Source organism: Gracilinanus agilis, chromosome 5 (assembly GCF_016433145.1).
Source record: "Gracilinanus agilis isolate LMUSP501 chromosome 5, AgileGrace, whole genome shotgun sequence".
Classification (NCBI taxonomy): domain Eukaryota; kingdom Metazoa; phylum Chordata; class Mammalia; order Didelphimorphia; family Didelphidae; genus Gracilinanus; species Gracilinanus agilis.
Window position 1 is genome coordinate 67,486,045 of NC_058134.1, and position 22,214 is coordinate 67,508,258.

At 36.8% G+C, this 22,214-nt stretch overlaps 1 protein-coding gene across 1 annotated transcript in view; it reads left to right on the forward strand.

The window, feature by feature from the left end:
* The window catches only part of LOC123249820 (myosin-IIIa-like), a 140,376-nt gene that overhangs the window by 95,306 nt on the left and 22,856 nt on the right, over positions 1-22,214 (forward strand). The window contains exons 10-11 of the mRNA XM_044678931.1: positions 7,565-8,504; positions 10,730-10,877. Coding sequence (XP_044534866.1) covers positions 7,565-8,504; positions 10,730-10,877 — 1,088 coding nt within the window. The remainder of the gene's footprint in view (positions 1-7,564; positions 8,505-10,729; positions 10,878-22,214) is intronic.

The following is a 22,214-nucleotide window of genomic DNA, read 5'->3' on the forward strand; positions in this document are numbered from 1 at the left end:
GTGACCATACTGGTCAAACTGAAATGTTCAGGTCCTTTTATAATATTCCATTTCTGCCCAGGATTCAAGTCCCAAACTCTGATCCGTACTGGCAGTGTGATCTTGGTCACATGACTTCTCAATGCTCTAAACAATTTTCTAAGGCTTTAAGTTGCAGAAAAAAACCCTACATTTTCAGTTGAGGAAATTTCCTAACCTTGGAATTCCCTAAACCAATGAAATCACAGAGTCCTCTGTCTTAGCCTCCGATCTGGCACAGTGGTGATATTGTCCTTTATTCAGCGTAAATTTCATTCCATTCTTCCCATAACCACCAAATATATATTGTATATGTATATACATATTTAACCTCTGCCTGCCTCATTTGGAAAATGAGAATAATAACAGCACCTATCTCTCAGGATCCTTTTGAGCATATAATGTGATAATAATTGTAAAGTGTTTTGCAAACCTTAAAGACTATGATGGTGGTGATGGTGGTGGTGGTGGTGATGCATATATTCACATATTTCATATGTCCATGGAGAAAGCATGGGATAGAACCTCAGAGGCCACCCAGTTCTACTCCCTTAATTTACATATGAAGAAGTCCAAGGAAGCTAAGTGACTTTCACAAGTTCACATAAGGAGTAAGCAGCTGTGGCAGGATCTGAACCTAGATCCTCTAATTCTAGCATCCTTTCTAGCATACCTATAATAGCAACCTCGGAGAAGAAGATGGAGATCAACTTGAGTTGACAACTGACAGTTATAGAATTTGGGATTTACCGAGATGGCAGGAGCCAAGGGGCAAGAGATAGTTGCTACCACTATAAAAACCCAGGAGCTGATCCTTTCACTCAAATTGATCTCCATCTTCTCCAAAGTTGCTATTACATACCCCATCTGTCAGATCTCAGATCCTTCCAGATAATTATTTATTTAAACTCCTAGAGAAAGATGTAAAACTTAATAAGTAGTGCTTGATCTTTGGATTTAGAAGACTCTTGGGGAAATGACGCATTGCATTGTTACTCTCCGATAGCCAATATCTCTCCAAGGAAAAAAGGAAGGATAAAATCCCAAGACCTAGAGAGTGCTAAGCCCAGCATTTCGGGGAGCAAGAGAACCAGACTGGAAAACAAAGAACATGTGTTGGCCACCATGGGACTTATAGCCCTTAGGTCTAAAAATGGTTACTGTCACCTTTGAGTGAGAAGCTCTCCAAAGTTAATGTAACACTAAGAATTAGTTATTATCGAAGCCCTGGATTCAAATCTTGACTAATGCCTCTCTAGTGTGAATAAATTGCTGGTATATATCAAAGAAGGGAGTTTCTACATTGGGAGTTCCCCATATCATGAAAGCCCATACCAAAGGGGAAAAAGTGTAAGACTGAAAATCATATTTCAAATCAATTATTTTACCTTTTCAGATTCATATCCCAAAATCCAGTCATAGTATTTGCCTAGATAATTTTATATTTTCATAGTGCTTCATATTAAGCATGTGTCAACAAAGCTGTTTTAAGGGAAGGCTGGCTTGTACCAAGCCATTTTTATGGAATGGAAAATCATCTCAGGACAAACACCCCACCTAGTTCTTATCCTAGTCCAAGAATCTATGTAATAGGACACATGACAATCATATAACAGACAGACACACATATTTTAATAACAATTTTTTTAGAATCCAAAAACATAGCCAGTTTAATTCAACATTAATTGCTTAAATCCTATGTACATGACACTGTCCCAGGTGCTGGGCATACAAAGAAGAAAACCAAAAAGGTTCGCCCTCCTGGTCAGAAAGCAATTATTCTTAACTACAAATGGAGTTTTAACTCATCAAAAAGTCTGAGCCCTCATGATATTTGTGTAGCATTTTCAAACTATTTGTATTTTTCCATTTCACCTTTTCCAACTCATTAAGATGGATAAATGTATTTAACATAAGGACATTTCTAATACTGTGGGGAAAAAAAGAAATGATGACCTTTTTAAGGAAATTGAATTTGAAATGAATTGTCAGCAGCAGCACAAACTAAATATATCAACTTTTGAGTTACACAGAAATTAGAAGCTTGATCTAATCAAAAGGTATAGTACTAATTTGTTTGCCCATAGAGACAAATTCTCTTGCATTAGAATTCTTGTGTGAAAGTAGCTTCTAGTATTTGCTACCTGTGTGACCTTGAGCAACTCTGCAAAAATTCTGACATAAGGGTTAAATGGGCCTCATTTCTCAGTTGTCAGGTTTGAATTAGAAAAGCTGCTTTTTTGGCGACTGAAATAAAATCTCTTTGCAATGAGCTATTAATAAATGTTTAACCTTTCAGTGGGGGAAAATATGCCACCTTGTTCCCAAAAGGTTATAAGTTCTTTTTTATTCAGAAGATTTAGTCCTCCAGACACTTATTTACTTTGCTTCATTTTGTATTTCCAATTCTAAAATGCCAGTTTAGGTGTGCCTGAAGTAAGGCCAATGTCCAAAAAGAATACACGCCCATGACTTCCTATAAATGACTTTCTAATGAGTCTGTGGACCTCTTTCGACCCCTTTTTATTCACCTGAAAAATGAATGTTTTAATTGTCTCCAACTTAGAAATTAAGCTATGGGAAAAGTCATTTTGTCTTATTTTCATATATTAACTTCAGTTAATGTTAGATTGAAAGATTTTAGAATAAAATTTTTAGAGATCCCAACACCATTGGTCCATTCTATAAAGCCAATAGTTGTTCATTATCAACAAAAGGACTGACTCCTGAAAGAAGGGTACGGTGGAAAAAGAGTAATAGATTATGAGTCAGATGTACTGAGTTCAAATCTAGTTTCGACCCTTTTAGCTACAGACATCATTTGCTGTTTATGATGTCTGAGACCTGGGAGAAATCACTTTACCTCACCTGGGTTCAGTTCCATCATCTATAAGAGGATCAGGCTGGATTAGATGATCCTTAAGAGTCTCTTCAGTTCTTAATCAATGATCTACGTCAGAACTAGCAAACTATAGTAGTAGGCCAAATTTTAAAATTGTAAAAATCATTCTCAGCTCTTGAGATATGTAGAAGGTGGGCCCAACTGGTCATCAGGCTGAATTCTGTTGACCCCTAAATCTATATTGTGCCAAACTATGTTTTCTGTAATCATAACAATTGCAAAAGCCTCACAGCCTATTGTTTTCCAAGTCCAAAATTATAGATAATAACATTTTAAATAGTAACGTTAGAAGCTCTAATGTGGCAGTTTTTGTAGGTAGCTTGATGAATGTTAAAATATGCAATTAATATTCATGCATCCTTTCTACTGCTTGAGAAAGCTCTTTGCATACAGGCATTTTATAGGATAAAAACTTGACCCTTTTAGCTACAGACATCATAATTGCTCTGTGTGTTGTTTTTCTTAACTCTTTAAAGGTGTTCCTTAAATATTATCATGTGGAAGAGTTGAATTTAATGAGAAAGGAAAAAATTGACAAGATCATATTGATACAGGCCTGTGTCAGAGGATTCTTGGGTTCAAAGAGGTATAAAAAATTACAGGAGAAAAGGAAAGAGAGTGCTACTAAGATACAGTCAGGTAAACACATGAAAGCTCTTTGATTACTTAGTAAACAAATCGATGGACTTGGATATGGGTTAACAATTGATATCCGATCATACTGATATCAACCACATCTCATTCATACTTTTTTTACATAGTTTGATCTAATTACAGGTTTTCCTTATCCTGATGCATTAGTTATTCTGAATCTAAACTGACTTGACTTAATGGTGGACTGTTTAAAATATAGGACACTTTTTTTATTTTTACTTCTTTGCAATTTCCTAACACATAAGACAGAATCATTGATGAAATTCACTAATCATATAGCTTCGAGCTTCACAATATTCTCAACTCGACAGACAACTTGGATTTTGTCTGTTTCTGCAAAGGTTGCCCATGATTCCATTATTTTTGACAAGTTAATTAAATCTCTCCTTTCTAAAGGGCATCCTTTTTCTATTGACTATAGAGAGCATGTAGACATTACATCATTACATTTACTTTATATCCCAATTCAATTGGTGTTTTTTTCTTGATTTTCATTTTTTACTGACAATTTATATTGTTACGTAGAATATCAAACTAATAGTCAAGAAATTCAGATTTCCACCTCATTGCTGTTTAACTCCCTTTGACCATCAAGTGCCAAATAGCAAATTCTGGGTTCTTTAACCACAATATTCACTATAAATAAAAAAAAAATAATTGAACATAATATTAAGGATACCTACTAAGCACTTGAGAGGCTTAAAGAGGTTCCAAGAGAGCACTTTTTAAGTGCCATCTTTCCCTTAAATAATTTGAGTATATCGAGGCTAAACTGCAAATATTTATTGCCAAATACCTGACAAGTAAGCAGTTTTCCTTTTTTTTTAATCAACTTAACCTGCCCGCATCATCCTAGCCTACCAATGTTGTTTTAGATCTGCTTTTGTGTTTGAGATATAGGATAATGTTTGCCTTTGCAATCAAGCCTCTCTGTAACTGTGTATATACCAGTGTTCTCTAAATGTCATAACTTGTCACCTGGAAAGTCTCAGTGATGGTTTTCGATTATCACCACCATCTGGAGACTCTTCTGCCTTTCTTGGGGCCCTTAATTTCAATTTCTTCTGCTGGTGTTTAATTTTGTGACCATGTAGCCAATAAAACACAATCAATGTTTGTGTTTCTCTAAGTAGTGTTCCTTAGTTACATAATTACTAAAATTAAATATGTGTTTTAATTTGAATTAGTTGCACGAGGGCATCTGGTCAGGAAACAAAGGAAAGAGATGGCTCAAAAGACGGAAAAGGAAGTAGCAACTCTCCAGATTCGTGACCAGGAATTTGAAAGAAAGTTCAGCTTTGAAAGAAAAAGGTATAGTAATCCTTTCCCAATAGTGTGTTCCCTAACATATGCAAAAGAAGTCAAGATTGCCTCAATGTAGGTAAAAGTCCTAACCCCTCTACACCTTTGTATACAACTTCCACAAGCTACAGTGGCTGAAAAAAAAAATCATCACCAGCCTTTAAGTGACCAGCTTCTCCAAATTTAACTAAAATAATCCTTGGAGGATAAATACAAGCTGTTAAAGGGCAGTTTTTAAAATTTTCATATCTTCCTTAATTCTACAGTTCATCAGCATTGATTTAAGAAAACAGGGTCACCTCAGTGACACAATGTAGCATCAGAGAAAGCTTTCAGTGGAGAACTTCCCATTTAAATTTGAAAAATCCATTAATGTGCAAAAAATTAATAATTTTTTCTACAAATATGATTCATGGCATTGCATCTAATATTAATGAAGGTGAAACAGTATGGTAAAGTGGGTCAAGGACTAGCTACACTTTGATTCAATTCCTGCTTCTGGTACATACTAGGGTTACTTACCTGTAGGACAATTTTTTTATCCTCTCTACAGCTAGAAGATGCAGGGGTGTTACCAATCTGTATTGGGATTCAACATTGAGAGTACTTAACACCAGTAATACTAGAGATCTGTTCTTCACCCTCCTGGACAATCTCCCCCTACCCCTGCCAAGTTACTGAATTTCAGTTTGCTTTTGGGAGTCATGTCTATTGTTGTGACTATTTGTTCATTTTGTCTTTTTTTTCTATCACACGTCGAGAGATCTAAAGATCAAAGGACCTCAAAGGTCATCTAGTACTATCCTCACACTCTCCCATCTTACAGACTAAAAAATGGAAGCTGAGGAACTTAAGGGATTTTCTCAAGGTCACACGGGGAATAAGTATAAGAGGCAGAATTTGAACCAAATTCCTCTGACTCTAGAGTCTGCACTCTTTCCTCTGTACCTTGTTCTCTGTCCCTTTATACCTTGCTCACCATGGCCTCATGGGTCCATCCTGAATTGTTATGATATTTTAATGCTACACTGATGACATTTTCAGGTGTTAGAAAATATAACTACAAGTTATTTTGGAAATATCCAATTATTGGCACAGTATATAGGATTTATAAGTGCTCCTTGGTTCCTGTTTAGTTCTGGGACTACTGACTGATGGGACAGTATGGCATTATGTAAGCATGATGGGATTAGAATCAAAGAACCTAGATTTGAATCTTTCTCCTCTATGCACTATGTGACCTTCACCTTTAATGAAGGTAAAGCAGCATGGCACAGTGACTCAAGGACTAGATGCACTTGGATTCAATTCCTGCTTCTGACACATGCTATGGTTACTTAACTGTAGGACAATTGATTTATCCTCTCTAAAGCTAGAAGATGTAGGTGAGCTGCCAATCTGCATTGGGATTCAACAATGAGAGTACTTACACCAGTGATACCATAGATCTGTTCTTCTATTATGCCATGCTGTCTCATCAGACCTTTGCCAACGAAGGCAAAGCAAGTCATCACGTTTTGCAAGATGCTGTTGTAGGTGCTGAATCTTTTTATGGTTGTCCCTCCAAAATCTCACTTGTGAGTAACTGGTAGAAGGGAATACATATTCTTCACACTGAAAGAAAACTAACATAGAAAAAGTGAGGATAATGAAGATTATTTAATGAAAATATGGAATAGGGAAGTCTGGGAGTTACATTATTGTTCCTTCGTTTTCTAAAATGGCCTGAGCTCAGGGGGCTCTAAGTACATTGACAGGAAAGCAAGACAACTTGGTGGGGATGAAGGGTTTATACAGTTGGCTTTGGGGCCATATTTAGATATATTTGATGTTATATCTCTTTTGTAGGCATTTCTTTTTCTAAGAAAATCTATAATGAAGGAAATGAACTGGAATTGATAGACCTTAATAAAATACAGATATGTGCTAGCATTCGAAAAAGGGATTAACTTTTCAATATACATGTTAGTTGATTGGTCACTGTCAAATTATTCTTTTGGTTTTCTTTAAAACTGATTTTGAATTAGGACTTTAAATTATACAGAATATTTTATAGATAATATGTTGCTTAATCTTCACAACAGCTCTGAGAGTATGTACTACACACTATTATTGACTCCATTATACAAAGGAGGAAACTGAGGTCCAGCAGAGAGCCTGCCTATAGTCACTCCATTAGTAAGCACATTGGTGGAATTTGAGTCTAAGTCTCTCTGTTGACTCCAAGCCCAGAATTCTTTTTACTCCTCCTACCACTTTCTTTGCCTATATGGAAATGATTTTTGAAAAAAAAAATTTCATTAATGTAACTCCCTAGGTTTGCGCTTTGAGTTGGTGATACAGTAGATAGTTAGGAAGTCTTGATTTCAAGTCCAGCCTCAGACACTCACTAGTTGTGTGACCCTGAGCAAGTCATTTAACTGATGTCTGCCTCAGTTTCCTTATCTATAAAAATAAGATTATAATAATACCTACTTTGTAGGGTTCTCACATGATGAGATGAGATCATTTCTTTAATGTAACTTAACGCAATGCCTAACACATAGTAGATGCTGAATAAATGCTTATTTCCTTCTATCCTCTTCCCTCTTCTGGCTTATAAAATACTTATTACTTAGTACCTAGATATTACCATGTGAAATGTATTTATTTTTATGTGCATACTCTGATATAATGTAATTTATACAGGGACTTCATTGTGGAGAAGGAATACTCTGAAAATGTGGTTCCTCCTAATGAAGCATTCAATCAATCTCCCCATGATAAAGGAAGTGTATCTGTTATGAGAGCATCTAGTTTAAAGGCTAAAGAAGAGGCCATCGATGGCATCCAGAATAACTCCAAAGAATGTCAAATAAATCATACATGTGAGAAAGAACCTCAGCAAGAAGGTCTAATAGAGGACATTAAGCCAGAAGTAAGCAGCCTGAAACCAAATGGTCAAAAGGATCAGGAAGCTGTAACTAAGATAGAGACATCTGATAAAAACATTGCTGTGATTCAGATGAACTCCCAGGGCTACCATGAAGAAAAGAAGTTTGAGGAGCTAAAAATGGTATATTCAGAAAAGAAAAGTACATCAGAAAAACCAAACTATATGGGACATCAATTCCGAAATTGTGACCCCCACCAGGGTTCGTTTAAAAAACCATTGGAACTTAGTCTCAGTTTAAGGTATCCATGTGAGGACAGTAAAAGGAAAGAAAGACGATCATCTTCCTTTATCCAGAATAATTCAAAGCATGGCCAGGAGAAAAACCATTTGAAGCATGAAGCAATAATTCCCAAAGGGAGGAAGACAGAATTAAAACAAGAGTATATGAAAGAGAAAGAAAAACAGGTTGAGCAGAAGAAGCAAGACTTGGAAGAAGATAAAGCCGCAGTGTTCATTCAGAGCAAATATCGGGGCTATAGAAGAAGACAACAGTTAAGGGATGGAAAGCCCTCTTCTTCTATTAAAAAACAAGAGTTTGCCTCAGGAAAACCAGACATAGGAAGGCACACTAACAATGCATATTCCTATTCAGTAAAATATGGAGGAAGTTTTAATATCAAGGCAAGAGATGAGAAGGATTTAAAAACAATCTCAGAGAAAGAAGCCTTTGAGTTGGCTGTTTTTTCAAAACAGGTAGGTTGACAGGTTCATTTATATCCTGGTAAAAATCTGTGCTATTCATAAAACTAACTATATTTAAAAAACAATATTAGGGAGGTCATTGATGCTGATGTTACCCATGAGTTATAGGGATCATTAAGATTTACACAACAATTTACTTATGTTTTCTCATTTTATTCTCACAAAACAACATAATGAGGAGTAGGTACTTCAAGTATTTTTGAACTCATTTTAAAGATGAGGAAATTGAGGCTCATAGGGATTTAGTAATTTTCCCAAGGTTGTACTACATTGTCCTTTAAAAGAAAGAAGCCACATAGTGAAATAGGAAAATGAGTATGTTCAAATATATATTTACTTTGTAACCCAACTAATTGACAATTATTCGGGGTCAATAAGGATCCTTTTATATAGTAATGGCATTAATGGTTTGTTTTCATAATGACAAGTAGAATGCTGATAATTGATAATAGATATTGCTTTCACGTTTTGAAATTATTGATTGGAATCTTGCATCATAACCCCCAAGACTGTGATTTAGAGCCAAAAGACCTTACTGCCTCAAATATTTGATTTCACAATATCCTCAAAGTATTTAAGATGACATTTTAACAAGGATGGTAGTCAGAGTTCAGATTTAGTTGCTATGAGCCTGTGAAGAGACTCTAGAGAAAAGCCTATTCATTGAAGATGTGGCAAATCACCTGGGAAGGATACTTCATCCTAATATTTGTGAGGAAGTTTTCCTAAGTATCTAATAGATACACAATTGTAAGTCAACATGACATAGAAATAATTAAATAAATAAGCTGATTATGGGAGACAAGAGACCCGAGTTTTAGCCTCAGCTCTGCAGTTACCTAGTGGGTGATCCTGGGCAAATTCACTTTGATTTCCTCGTTTCTTACCTTTTTTCCTCCTTTCCTTTTTTCAGTTTGATTTTGACGCATAGAACCTGTAGATATGAAAGTCTTGGCTCCATGGAGGGAAAGGAGGAAAAGAGGGACCAAGGAAAAGGATCATTTTCTAAAGGAAAAAGGGAAATTAGATTCATTTTTATGATGCATAATCAATGAAGATAATGAGTATTGCATATGCCATAGTGAATTAGAGTAGTGAATAATCCCCACATCCCAGTATCTTGTCCTTGCCTGGGATACATATTGTGAAAAAGAACAGGTCGCAGAGCTCTCTGAGGCTTACTCAGAAGTTTAAGGAGTATACTGAATATCTGCGACTTTTCTCACAAAGCTCCATAAAATTATTCAAGTGGTTTTTTTTCTTGAACTCATTTTGATATAAAAGTTTTCCATCCATTTGGAGAAGCTAATACAATACATACACTACCTACTCTGGAAAAAAAAAAGGTTAAGTAACATTTTAAATATCCCTGACTTTTCTTCTTCTAAAGGTAAGGAATATAAAACCACTAGGAAACCTAGTCTCAAAGGAGAAACCAAGAATTTGGGACCAGAAATGTAGATTTAGAAAGACATCCTGAGGCTACTGGTACCTGAAGACAGTGGAAAAGCTCCCAGAATGAATCCAAGTAGAGGAAAGGAAGAGTTGATGGACCTGTAAGTCCAAGTAAGACTGAGGAAATATACCTGATGGCTCAGAGGAAAAAATCTCAGAAGAGAATGGCTTAGTAGGCCAAAGTTAAAAGTGCCAAGAAGGAAAATAGCAGTTAGCAATGTCACAGACAGAAGATAGGGTCAACAAGACCACAGAAATAGGAATAGACTTTTAGATTTAGCCAGGAATTCAATTCAGTTCAATTAAATAAGCTTTTACTAAAAACAGACTCCTTGAGAGGCACTAGTCTAGGTGATAATGATACAAAGGAAAAAAAAAAAACAAACAGAATAGTCCCTGCCCTCAAAGGGCTTACATTCCCTTAAAATGAAACTTCCTTAAGCTTAAACTCCCTTAGTGAGTTTAAGCTGAAGGGCGAAACTGGAACAAAGATTATAGGAAATCCAGGAAATAGAGATGAAAAATAACATTGAATATAGATGTTCATAAAAGGAAAACAGGATTTGGAGTAGTGATAACTTTATTGATTCATCATGGTATACATAAAATTAAAAAATTAAAAAATTAAAAAAAGAAGCCAAGGGACAGAATGACTGTAAAGGAGAAAACTGGCAGGAAGCAATTTATCAAACCACTACCAGGAACATGGAATGTCGGTTCCTTTTTTCTTGATGTAACCTAAAACATGACTTTCTTTTTAGATATCAAAGTTATCAGAAGACTATTTCATTCTGCAGAAAAAACTGAATGAAATTATTTTGTGGCACCAGCTAAAGCCTGTTTACCTAAACATTCAACCACCAATCAAGCCAGTTAATAGACGATTTCCTTCTCATCACTGTTTTTCAGGTAAAATTCTGCAGTCTGGGCTAGAAATTAGAGGGACTAGGGAAGCCAACATTTCTGTTTTTTGGGAGAGATCTTAATTTGGGGTCACTTCTTTGGGGCAGGAAACTGCTTTAGCATCCTTTAGAAAGATACTCTCACCTATGCTTCCTGTCTCTTTTTTCCTTATGTTTTCTCCTCCTCTACTTTTATCAGTTTGATTCTAATACAAGACACCTTCATGTTAGAGTCTTAATGTGATTTGTTGAACAAAGAGAGGGGTAGGACCAAAGGAAAAGATCAATATTCCTTCTGATGCTCCGTTCAGGCAGTGTGTTAATTAAGCACAGAATGGATTGGTACATAATGGGAAGAATCCTAGACCAAGAGCAGCAACATGCCTTCTATGGTTGGGGCACTGGACTTGAAGTCAAGGAGGTCTGAGTTCTAATCTGTCTTAGTATTTTTGTGACCCTGTACAAGAAATGAATTATTTGCTACCTAACTATGTGCATATGTCAAAATGTTTGAAGGGGCTGGGGACAGACAGGGGCAGAGGAACAAGCTGGGAACTACTTTCAAGTATCTGAAAGATGATCACCTAGATGTGCTCTTTTTTGCCCCAAAGAGCATAAGTGCAATAGTCAACAAGTCAGCAAGCATTTATTAAGCACCTACTATAACCCAAGAACTGTCTAAAGTGCTGTGGATGCAACAAAAGGCAAAAAATATAGTCCCTTTTCTCAAGGAACTCACAGTCTAATGAGAAATATGACATATAAATAACTAGGTATAAACAAGATACATGCAGAATAAATTGAAGATGGTCTAAGGGAAGGCACTGAGATGAAGAGGACTGGGAAAGGCTTCCTGACTCTAGTAGGACTACAAAGAGGCAAATTTAGGTTTGATTTCAGGAAAAGCTTCCTAATGAATAGAACTGTCTGAAAGTGGGATGGGCTGCTTCTTGCTTTGGAAGCCTATAGACAAAGGTTGGGTTCTATTTGTTAGTTATGTAGGTAGAAGAAATTCTTTTCCAGATATGAACTGGATTAAATGGTCACTAAGATGCCCTACAACTGACATTATATACTTTTTGATTTTGGTTAGCCTAGGGGACAAAAATGGGTCCCCCAAATTAGTACCAGTTGTTTGTGGTACGTGGTTATTCAAGAAGGACTAGCACCTCTGATGTGAGGTATGAAGAAAAATGTTCCCATTCACATGTGTAACGTGTAAGTTAGTTCAGCACAAAATCAACTTGTCTGTAATATGAACAGAGAAAGCTTTCTACCAATTATGAAACTGGGCACTAAAGCGATAGCAATCCGTAGACTACTTATTTTTGTATTTGCTCTGATGTTCACATTAAATCCAAACTGGTAAGAGTTAAGTGCTTCTGCATTGTAGCTGAGAACAATGCCATTTTCCATTTAACTGATAACAAATGCTGTTCTGATTCTAAGTGCAGAGAAGACATCACCTGCATTACATTATTTGTCCTCGGATTAGGTGAAGAGGACTGCTTTTACTTGTTGTCCCTTCTTAATTATAGTACACCTGGCAATATGTCATGACCGCTATATGGGATGGGGTGGGGGGACTTAATTGTAGAGGAAATAAACCTTTAGGTACAGAAAAACAATTCAGAGAGCATGTTCCTTTGTTGTTCTTCCTGAAGATACAATTACCCAAAGGAATACATTTTTTGATGATGGGCAATGGTTAACTACAAAAAATTCAATTGTATTGCGGTGATACATTTGCTTGGTATATCATTAAGTACTTAAATATTACACGAAGACAGCCAGTGTCCTTTGTCTCACTTTTTCAAACATTAGCTAACATTTACATAGCTCTTAACAAAGTTCTTCACCCATCTCATTCAATCCTCCACACAACCTTGTGAGATAGAAGTTATATTATCCCCATTTTACACATGAAAAAACTGAGGCTGAGAAAAGTTATGTGATTTCCCAGGACCATGCAGATAATAATAAAATAACACAGCATTTAAATACGTGTCTTATGGTTTACAAAGTATTTTTCCATATATTAGCTCATTTTATCCTCACAATAACCCTATGGGGCAGGTGTTATTATTTTCTCACTACAATAGATGAGGAAACTGAGATTAAGAGAGGCCTTGACTTATCCAGGCTCACCCAGCTACGTAATCCTATCATCTAAGTCAGGATACAAATTCAGGTTTTCCCTATTCCACATCTGGTGTTCTAATCCCAAGACAACTAGCTGCCTTACAAAATCCAATGTGTATCGATATTTTGTTTCTCTCTAGCTCATCTTTAATAGATATTACATTTACATGTCAGCCTATGTTTTAATGAAGATTGAAAAGATTTCCTAAACTTGGGCTTGTCAGACATGTGCATGCCATCTCCCAGTTGTAATGGAAGCATCTTAAAATGAATTTTGCATGCTGGACAGGAAGCCTTGTCTACATTCATCTGGGAATAGACGAACATTCTTCATCTGACAGCTTAAAAGATATTGGATTTTATATTTTTAGGGGGAATATTTTTCATTAGCAACAGAAAGCAAAGAAATTGGAGAAGAAATAATGTTGCTTTGCACCAAATGTGCAGCTGAAGGATTATTACTCTTCCAAGTCAGTCTGCCATCAGGAATCATTAAGCATTCTGTACCTCTTCTCCAGAATAAATGATCACACTTGTGGCCCAAAAAGTTCCTCTACAACTTGCACAAGTAGAAAGGTGTCAGTGCAAGAAAAATAATTACTTTGCTAATTACCAGAATCCAACTGTGGATCAGCTATCTTTCTTTATATTTTCTAATTCATCTTCATCATTACCATTAATTTATTATGCACCTCTCTGGGCAGGGTACCATTCAAATTAAGATAACCAACAATCTCCGCATTTGAAGAATTTATAAAGATAGGCAACACAGAATCAATTTATAAATGTTTATTGATTAACTCCCTGTGTGTGCACGAAATCAAAACGGTATTACTTTGTCATTTCTGCCAAGTAATTCTTGTTTATGTTTTAAGTTAGTTAAAAACAATTCCTTGTTTGACTGGATTGACCATTAGTTTAATTGAATTCATGAATAAATTCAATCCAAATGGTTTCTAGACACACAGCCTCATTCTTCTGAATATATACCAGACCAATATATGCATCTTTTTAAAATTGGTGCAATATTAATCTAAAGAGTGATTTTATAAACAGCTTAATGGAATTGGTAGACGTTTATATTTTGGATGGATACCAAAGTCACTTTATCCTTTTTATTTCCATTTGGTCTTATTGGGAGGGGGATCAGTTACCTTTTATTTGTGAAGATATCTTTGATCTACCAAGAAAACAAGAAATTGTATTCCATTTTATCTTTCACAGAATCAAAATGGGGAATTGCCTTTTTAATTATTCTAAACTAAGTGCTCAATTCCTGTATTGCCAAATTCCTTAGCTTTTTCTCCTCTTCTCTTCTGTTATATCCCTTTTGGTTGTTTTACCATTATGTTGGATGATGGGAAAGGAGGGATTACAAAATTTAATTCAGGAAAATGTTGCTTGTTTATTCCTATTGGAAGATTTAGTGTAAGAAAATCCCGATTAGCCAAAATTAGACTTTAAATTTTTTTTCTAGAAATATTTGTTGAGTGCTTGCTATTGTGAATTTTACCATCCCTTATCCCCCCCTTATTTGAGATATAGCTACAATTAAGTTCCATAATGATTAAAGTTATTAACATTCCATTGTCATATATTATAATACCTGCATATTACTTTGAAAGCATAACTTGTACATAAAGCTCTTGGTTTTAGTTATGATGTTTATTTGTCTAAATTTTTCTCTATTTTCTATGTGGCTTACCTACTTGTATATGTTATCCCTCCCATTAGAATATGAGCATCTTAAGAACAGAAATTGTTTTGTTTTTCTATTTTTTTAAACCCTTACCTTCTGCCTTAGAATCAATACTATTTATTGGTTCCAAGGCAGGAGAGTGGTAAGGGCTAGACAATGGGAGTCAAGTGACTTGCCCAGGGTCACACAGCTAGGAAGTATCTGAGAAAGTATCTGAGACTAGATCTGAACCCAGGACCTCCAATCTCTAGACCTGGCTTTCAATCCACTGAGCTACCCAGTTACTCCCTTTTTTTTTCTATTTTGATCCCCAGTACTTAGCATAGTGTTTTGCACACAGTAAACATTTAATAAATGCTTGTTTCTTCCTTCCTACATTCTCATCAAGAAAAAACAGAGTTAGAAAGCAATCAATATAGGTCTTATCTTCAACATTTTCCCAAAATGAGTTTTTGTGTCTCTGATGCTTTAGGAAGAAGAGACATAAACATGTGGCAGGGCTGATTCACAGTTTTGGTCAGTCAAATTATGCATTGATTGTATTTGACCTATTTACAGAAATCACAAAAGAATTAAATGATGGAAGCATTTTGTAGCACAATCAAATTAAGGAATCAAAGTTTCCACAAAAATTTGATCTTTTTTTTTAAATTTTACAGTAGAGCTCTCTTTATAAATCATAAAGATTTAAAAATCTGGCTTCCTACAGAGGTCATCCTCTCACTTGCAGAAGAAGAAACTGAGGGTGAGAAATATGAAGTAATTGGCCATGTTCATATGACAAGTAGGTATTGGAGGTAGGATTTGAACTCTGGTTTTCCTAACCCTTCTAGGGGCAGCTGGGTGATTCAGGAAATAGGTTACTGGGCCTGGAGTCAGGAAAACTCATCTTCCTAAATTCAAATCTGACCACAGATGCTTAGTAACTGTGCCATCCTGAGCAAGTCACTTAATTCCATTTGCCTCAGTTTCCTCATCTGTAAAATTAACTGGAAAAGGAAATGGCAAACCACTCCAGTATGTTTCCCAAGAAAATTCCAAATGAGTTCATGAAGAGTCAGACCTGACAGAATCACTAAACAACAATTTCCTAACCCAAAGCTGAGCACCGTTTACCTGTAGCATAAGAACTTATTAGTGAGTCATTAATACATAAACTCAGATGTGCCTTGAGATAAATCACACTATTGCTGAGCCGACAATAGAAACCTTAGTAATGGAATTAGATGACAGCACAAGTGTTCACCTTTCTCTTTATCCAGACATCATTTAGAATTTTTACCACTTTTATAGCGGTATTCAGTACACAGAGAAGCTACCTTGTTAAATAGTAAAAGGCAAACTTCCGACACTTTTTAGTCAGTCATGTCTAATGGAGGTTCATAAAATTTGGGTGGTTTTCAATAGCTACATAGGTATGAATGGTAGCTAAAACTGAGTTTTACATGTAGTAATTAAACTGAGTGCCCTTGACAATTTCTTTTTTTTTTAAACCCTTACCTTCTGTCTTAAAATCCATACTAAGTATCAGTCCCAAGACAGAAGAGAGAGGTAAGGGCTAGACGATGAGTGTTAAGTGACTTGCCAACAGTCACACAGATAGGAAATGTCTGAGGTCAGATTTAAATCCTGGATCCCTGGACTCCAGACCATAAGCTTAAAAATTAATATACAATAATTCCAAGTATTTTATTTAATAAGATGTTTCAATGATAACTTGAAGTAAAGGGAAATTTAAAAAGCTAGAGTAAAGAAAGAACTTTCCACAGCCCGCACACGCAGGAGAGGAGAGGGCAGAGCCACCAGAAGAGAGAGTGAGGGCAGGATTACACACAACTATGTACAAAACGTGAGCACGCAATGGGATGGAGAGAGGAAAGGAATTCTGGGGAATGTAGTCCTGGGGTACAACATTCTAACTACACAAGACCTGGCTCTTTAGCTGCCCTGTTTGACAGTTTCTCAAACAACTTCATTATACCCAGCGATATACTGAAGATCTTCTGATTCTCAATTACAATGCAAATGCCACATTTAGACTGGATGATCTAACAATATGTAATTCAGTGATGTATACTGAGGACCAAAAATTAAATTGCTTTTTGTGGTATATAACATAGTAATTATTTTCTCCTTTAGAATGCTTACAGCTATTGATCATGTGCAGTCTCTAGCATTATACTGATAAATGTTTCTTTATTTTTGTGTTATTGTTGTCAAGAAGTTAGCAGAAAATTAAACAAAATGGTATCAAGTGTCTAAAATTATTACCATATGGATTAAAATAAATGGTAAAAATTGTATCCCATAAGAATAAAAAGCAGCTACATAATGTAACACCAGAATAAAATGCTTTTTAAAACTAGAATTTAAAAGTTATTTCTCCATCACTGAGTTGTTTCCACATTTGCCTCTAGCCATGTAAATGTAAGGCCACTCATAGAGGGTGACTAAAAATACAATCCAAAGAAACTGAATGAAAATCAAGTGATTCTTAAGAATTACATCCCGGGGTAAAATATCCTGAAGTGCAGCTAGGTGGACTATTGGGCAGTGGATAGATTGTTAGAAATGGAAATCAGAAAGACCTGAGTTCAAATCCCACCTCGGATACCTACTTGGTTATGTAACTTGGGCAAACCACTTAACCTCCTATTTGCTTCAGTTTCCTCATATGTAAAATGGGGCTAACAATAGCACCTACCTCTGAGAGTAGTTGTGAGGATAAAATGAGATAGTTGTAAAATACTTGCTTAGGACTTTTCCCATCACCTACCAGTTGCTCTTTCTTTCTTTCTCTTCTGACTATAAGATCAAGTGAGTCTCTAACAGTCAGAATCAGTGGTTTCCATTGAGACAATTGTCTCAAATTGCAATTGAGAAACTAAGTTTCAGTTTTAAAATGGACACATTGACTTCCCAAAAGCCTTGGGGATCTCACTGGAATTTATGTTTCTCATAGGTACCTAAAAGGCTGTCACACCTTTTTGCTTATTGCCTTTTAACTTTGACAAAATTGCTTGATTTCTCCCTCCTCTACAATAATGATCAGATTCACTCTAACAAGGAATAACTGAAAGTTATATTGTGTCCTGTCCTGAGATGAGCCAAAGATTCTCACTCGCTTGGAACAGCCACAGAGTGTTGGCAGATGAAAAAAGAAATCTGTCTGACGTAGCCTAGAATAAGGAATCATCTCCATTTAAAAAAAAATCTTTGAATACTTAATTATTTATCCTGGCCTCTCTGTGTTTTGCAAAAATAAGTAATTTTTTAAATTTAATATTCATTCTATCCTACTCCCTAGACAAGTAGGCATATTCCTAAATGATGTGATTTTGTTAAAGCATCCATGCTACGTCAATATTCAACAAGAACACTTGAACACAACATGTTGTCTTTAGGAAGTAATAAAAGGAGGATGTATTGAACACCTATTATGAGCCAGGCACTGTGCTAAGTACATTACAAATATTATCTCATTTGATCTTCACAGCCTTGGGAGGTAGATGCTATATTTATCCCCATTTTTCAGGTAAGAAAATTGAGGTAGGCAGAGGTTAATTGACTTACTCAGGGTCATACAGCTAGTAAATATCAGAAACAGAATTTGAATTCAAACCTACATCCCTTATTTGAAAAATGCAGGGGTGGGACTAGTGATATCTAAGGACCCCAAACCCTAAATCTATGATCTTATAACCTCCAAATTTCTCTTACAACACTGGGATTGTGAACAAATTCCTTGAGAGCAAATACTATCTTTTGGCTTCTTTTTTATCATTAGTACAATGCTTGGCACAGAGAAGGTACTTAAAAATGTTTGCTGATTATCTCTTGCCACACTTAACTGACTCATTCTAGTGCCTATGACTTCAGCTTTCAAAGATGACATGCAGACTGTGTGTTTTGAATTGTTCTTCCTCAGTATACACCTAGAACTCTTTAACAAATGGGCACACATTTGGAAGATGACTGCAACAGGTGTTCCAAGCATCTAATTTTTTGGTCCTCAAACCTATAGGATCAGGAACAGTGAGGTGGCTCAGTGGATAGACCACCAGGACTGGGGTTGGGAAGACCTGGGTTCAAAAGACCTGGCCTCAGACACTTCCTAGCTATAAGACTCTGGACAAGTCACTAACCTCACTGCCTAGTGTAATGCAGGATTTCTTGCATTTGCAATATTACCCTAGGCAATCCTGTCAGTTAGCAGAATGGAACTCTGGCCTGGCAGGTGCCATCTCAGGAGCTGTCAGTTGGACTGTGACTATATTAAAGCCTTGCAAACCCAACCTGGGGTTCGGATTTCCTTGACCTCACCCAGACACCCAGCTACTCCTAACTTCCCCTTGGGAACCCAGGGAGGGATTGAAGGGAGGTGGGTTGTATAATGTGGGCAGGAATTACTTCAGAGTAGCCTAGTGGTTAGGGACATCCCTAGAACAGATCAACAACTTCATCTGTTTAGCTGGTGAACCAAATAATATCAGGCCAGTGTCTCTGGCTGAGGGCTGGTTCCCTCAGCCTGACCTGACCTTCCAGGTCCATTGCCAACACTTGGCAGTTGCCCCTAGCAACAGCTTAATGAGACCTTAAACCTTAGTTTTCCCCTTCCAGTTTTTTTAAATTTTAAAAATATTTATTTTTTAGAAAAGTTAACATGCTTACATAATTCATGCTCTTACTTTCCCCTTCACCCCTTGATATCCCCCCTGCCATGGCCAATGCACTTTTCCACTGGTTTTAACATGTGTCATTGATCAAGACCTACTTCCAAATCTTTGATAGTTGGATTGGTGTGGTGTGGTAGTTTCGAGTCTACATCCCCAATCATGTCCGCCTCAACCCTCCCCTTCCAATTTTAAATAAATCCCTTATCCTAGATCTGTGAGTCCCTGTGATTCCTTCAACTTTACCAAGGCTAGGGAGACTAAGGAGAGGAGGGAACATTGAGGAATTGAAGTTGCTGTGAAGTGGAAGCTAAGCCTCCATTGTAGCCAGGAAGTAGAGTCCCATTTCCTGCTGGGTTCTGCTCTCACCAAATAGGAAGGCAGTTACTTCAGCAGGGAGGAGCCACCCACTTAACACCTTAAAGGAGCCTACAGTTGGCAGTGGAGATTCACTGGGCACCTCAGCTGAGATTGCTCATCTCTGTCATCAACTACTTCAAAATCTCCTGCTAGTTTAGTTACTGGTTCCCAGGCCCCTGGTGACTCACTTTACCATCATCATCGTATTATCCATTACATTATTATCCATTACACTAGTCCTTATTGCTTTTCTGTCTTAGAACTGATACTGACAAAAGGTAAGAGTTTTTTTTTTAGAAAAAGGATTATGAGATCACAGATTTAGAGGTGAAAGAGACAAGAGACATTATTGAATGCAACCCCTCATTTTACAGAAGAAAGAGCTAAGCCAATGAGAAGTTGTGACTTCCCCGGGGTCACACTTCTAGTGCCTGAGGCAGGATTTGAACCCAGTCTTCCTAACTCGAAGCCTAGCACTTTCTACCACATTGAAGCAGCATTTTATCCAGTCAATCTAGCAAGTAAGTAGTATAATAAAGGTGGAGATGTGACAACTTTAGGGAATTGGAATGTCTCTCTTGTTATCATCCCAAACAGAGCTATCTTTGCCTTTCCCTGATTTTCCTAAAGTTTGTAATCAATCAGGAAATAGGAAGGACAAAGACAGCATTCCCCAGATGCTGGAAGTATAGCCAGAATGGGATGGTGTACTTCTCAGATCACCAAGAAGCATTTGGAGTCAAAGGACCTGGGTTCAATTCTCAACTCTGCCACCTACTTGTGTGATCTTGGCCAAGTCATTTTATTTCTCTTGTTGCCATCTTCCGTATTTGCAAAATGCAGTGCTTGGATGAGGGACTTCTAAGGTTCCTTAGCCCTAGGTCTATGATCTTAAGAACTCTGAATTTCCTACTCACAACACAGACTGTGGGTAGCAGATTGAGATCATGGAGAATTCAAACCAGAACTGAAAGAAGGCTAGAAGCATGGGATAAAAGAAAGAATGGCTGTGAAAACAGGACCCTAAAACTGGTTGTCAGACAGAGGCTTGAATATAGAACTAGGTGATAAATTGGGAATTGAGTATTAGAATCCAACAATAAGCATTTAATAATGATTTATATGATATATATTTTGTAAATATATGTTGATATATTATATTATATGTGATTATATAGTATAATTATATAGTCAGTTATATATTAATGTATTTTGTCATTTTATAAATAAATCTATAAATGTTATTTTCCAATGATATATAAATAATAGTGATTTAACAATCACTTAGTGTGGGGCAGCTAGGGAGCACTAGGTGTAGAGCACCAGGCCTGGAGCCAAAGGGACCTGGGTTCAAATCTGGCATCAGAAATTTCCTAGCTGTGTCACCTAGACAAATCACTTAACTCCTGTTCCCTAGGTCTTACCAAAAAAAAATAATAAAAACCACTTAGTATTTTCTATGCACTATACTAAGTAGTGGGAATACAAACCCAAGCATAAAAAGACAGTCTTTGTCCTCAAAGAGCTTATTAATAGAGAATGGCTGCACAAAGAGGTTCCTAAAAAGTGAGGAGAGGGGAAGATAACTGGGGTGGAGGGGGGAGAGGAAAAGCAGAGAATGTCCAGAGAGTCAGTGGTGCAGCCCTAGAAAGGAATAAAAGCAAGTCTGGCCTGAGCTTTTTCCTTAAAATGGAGGTTCTGGGAGGAAACGGCTAATTGGAGGAAATCACCCCAGGAGCAGAGACTATTACCAATATGAAAAGTCCAGGAACAGAATGAACTTCTAGGATGAAGAAGTTTTTGTGACATGAAAGAGAAAGTCTTGAGTTAGGAGCACAGCCTGGAGCAGGTAGCCATGAGTCAAAACCCCAAGCAGACAGGTTCTCTCTAAATACTGAGATGCTAAGCAAGCATAAATGCCATGGAACAGAGCAAAGTGAGTGGTCAGAAGTCCAAGACAGTACGTGAGGACCAGGACATCGTTGGGAGCTGTAGGTTCAAGTCAAAGCATTCAAAATGGCCCCAAATTTCTCTGTGGTTACTGTCAAGGTCAGAACTCATCCTAGACTAGTCAGCCTGGGTCTTGAACATAGCACCAGATGGTTTGGAATTCCTGGCTAAAGACAAAATAAGATGTCTGAGAAGAAAAAATAGAAGATGCTTATGACAGATGAAAGTGGGTATAAATGTCATCAGGTAGTTCAGCCATCACAATAAGTCAATGATCTTCCCTTTTTACATTCTTCTTTGTTGGCTAGTTCATCAAAAGTGAATGAGAGAGGGGGCAGCTGGGTACTCAGTGGATTGAGATCCAGGCCTAGAGACGGGAGGTCTTAGGTTCAAATCCGGCCTCAGCCACTTCCCAGCTGTGTGACCTTGGGCAAGTCACTTGACCCCCATTGCCTACCCTTACCACTCTTCCACCTATAAGTCAATACACAGAAGTTAAGGGTTTAAAATTAAAAAAAAA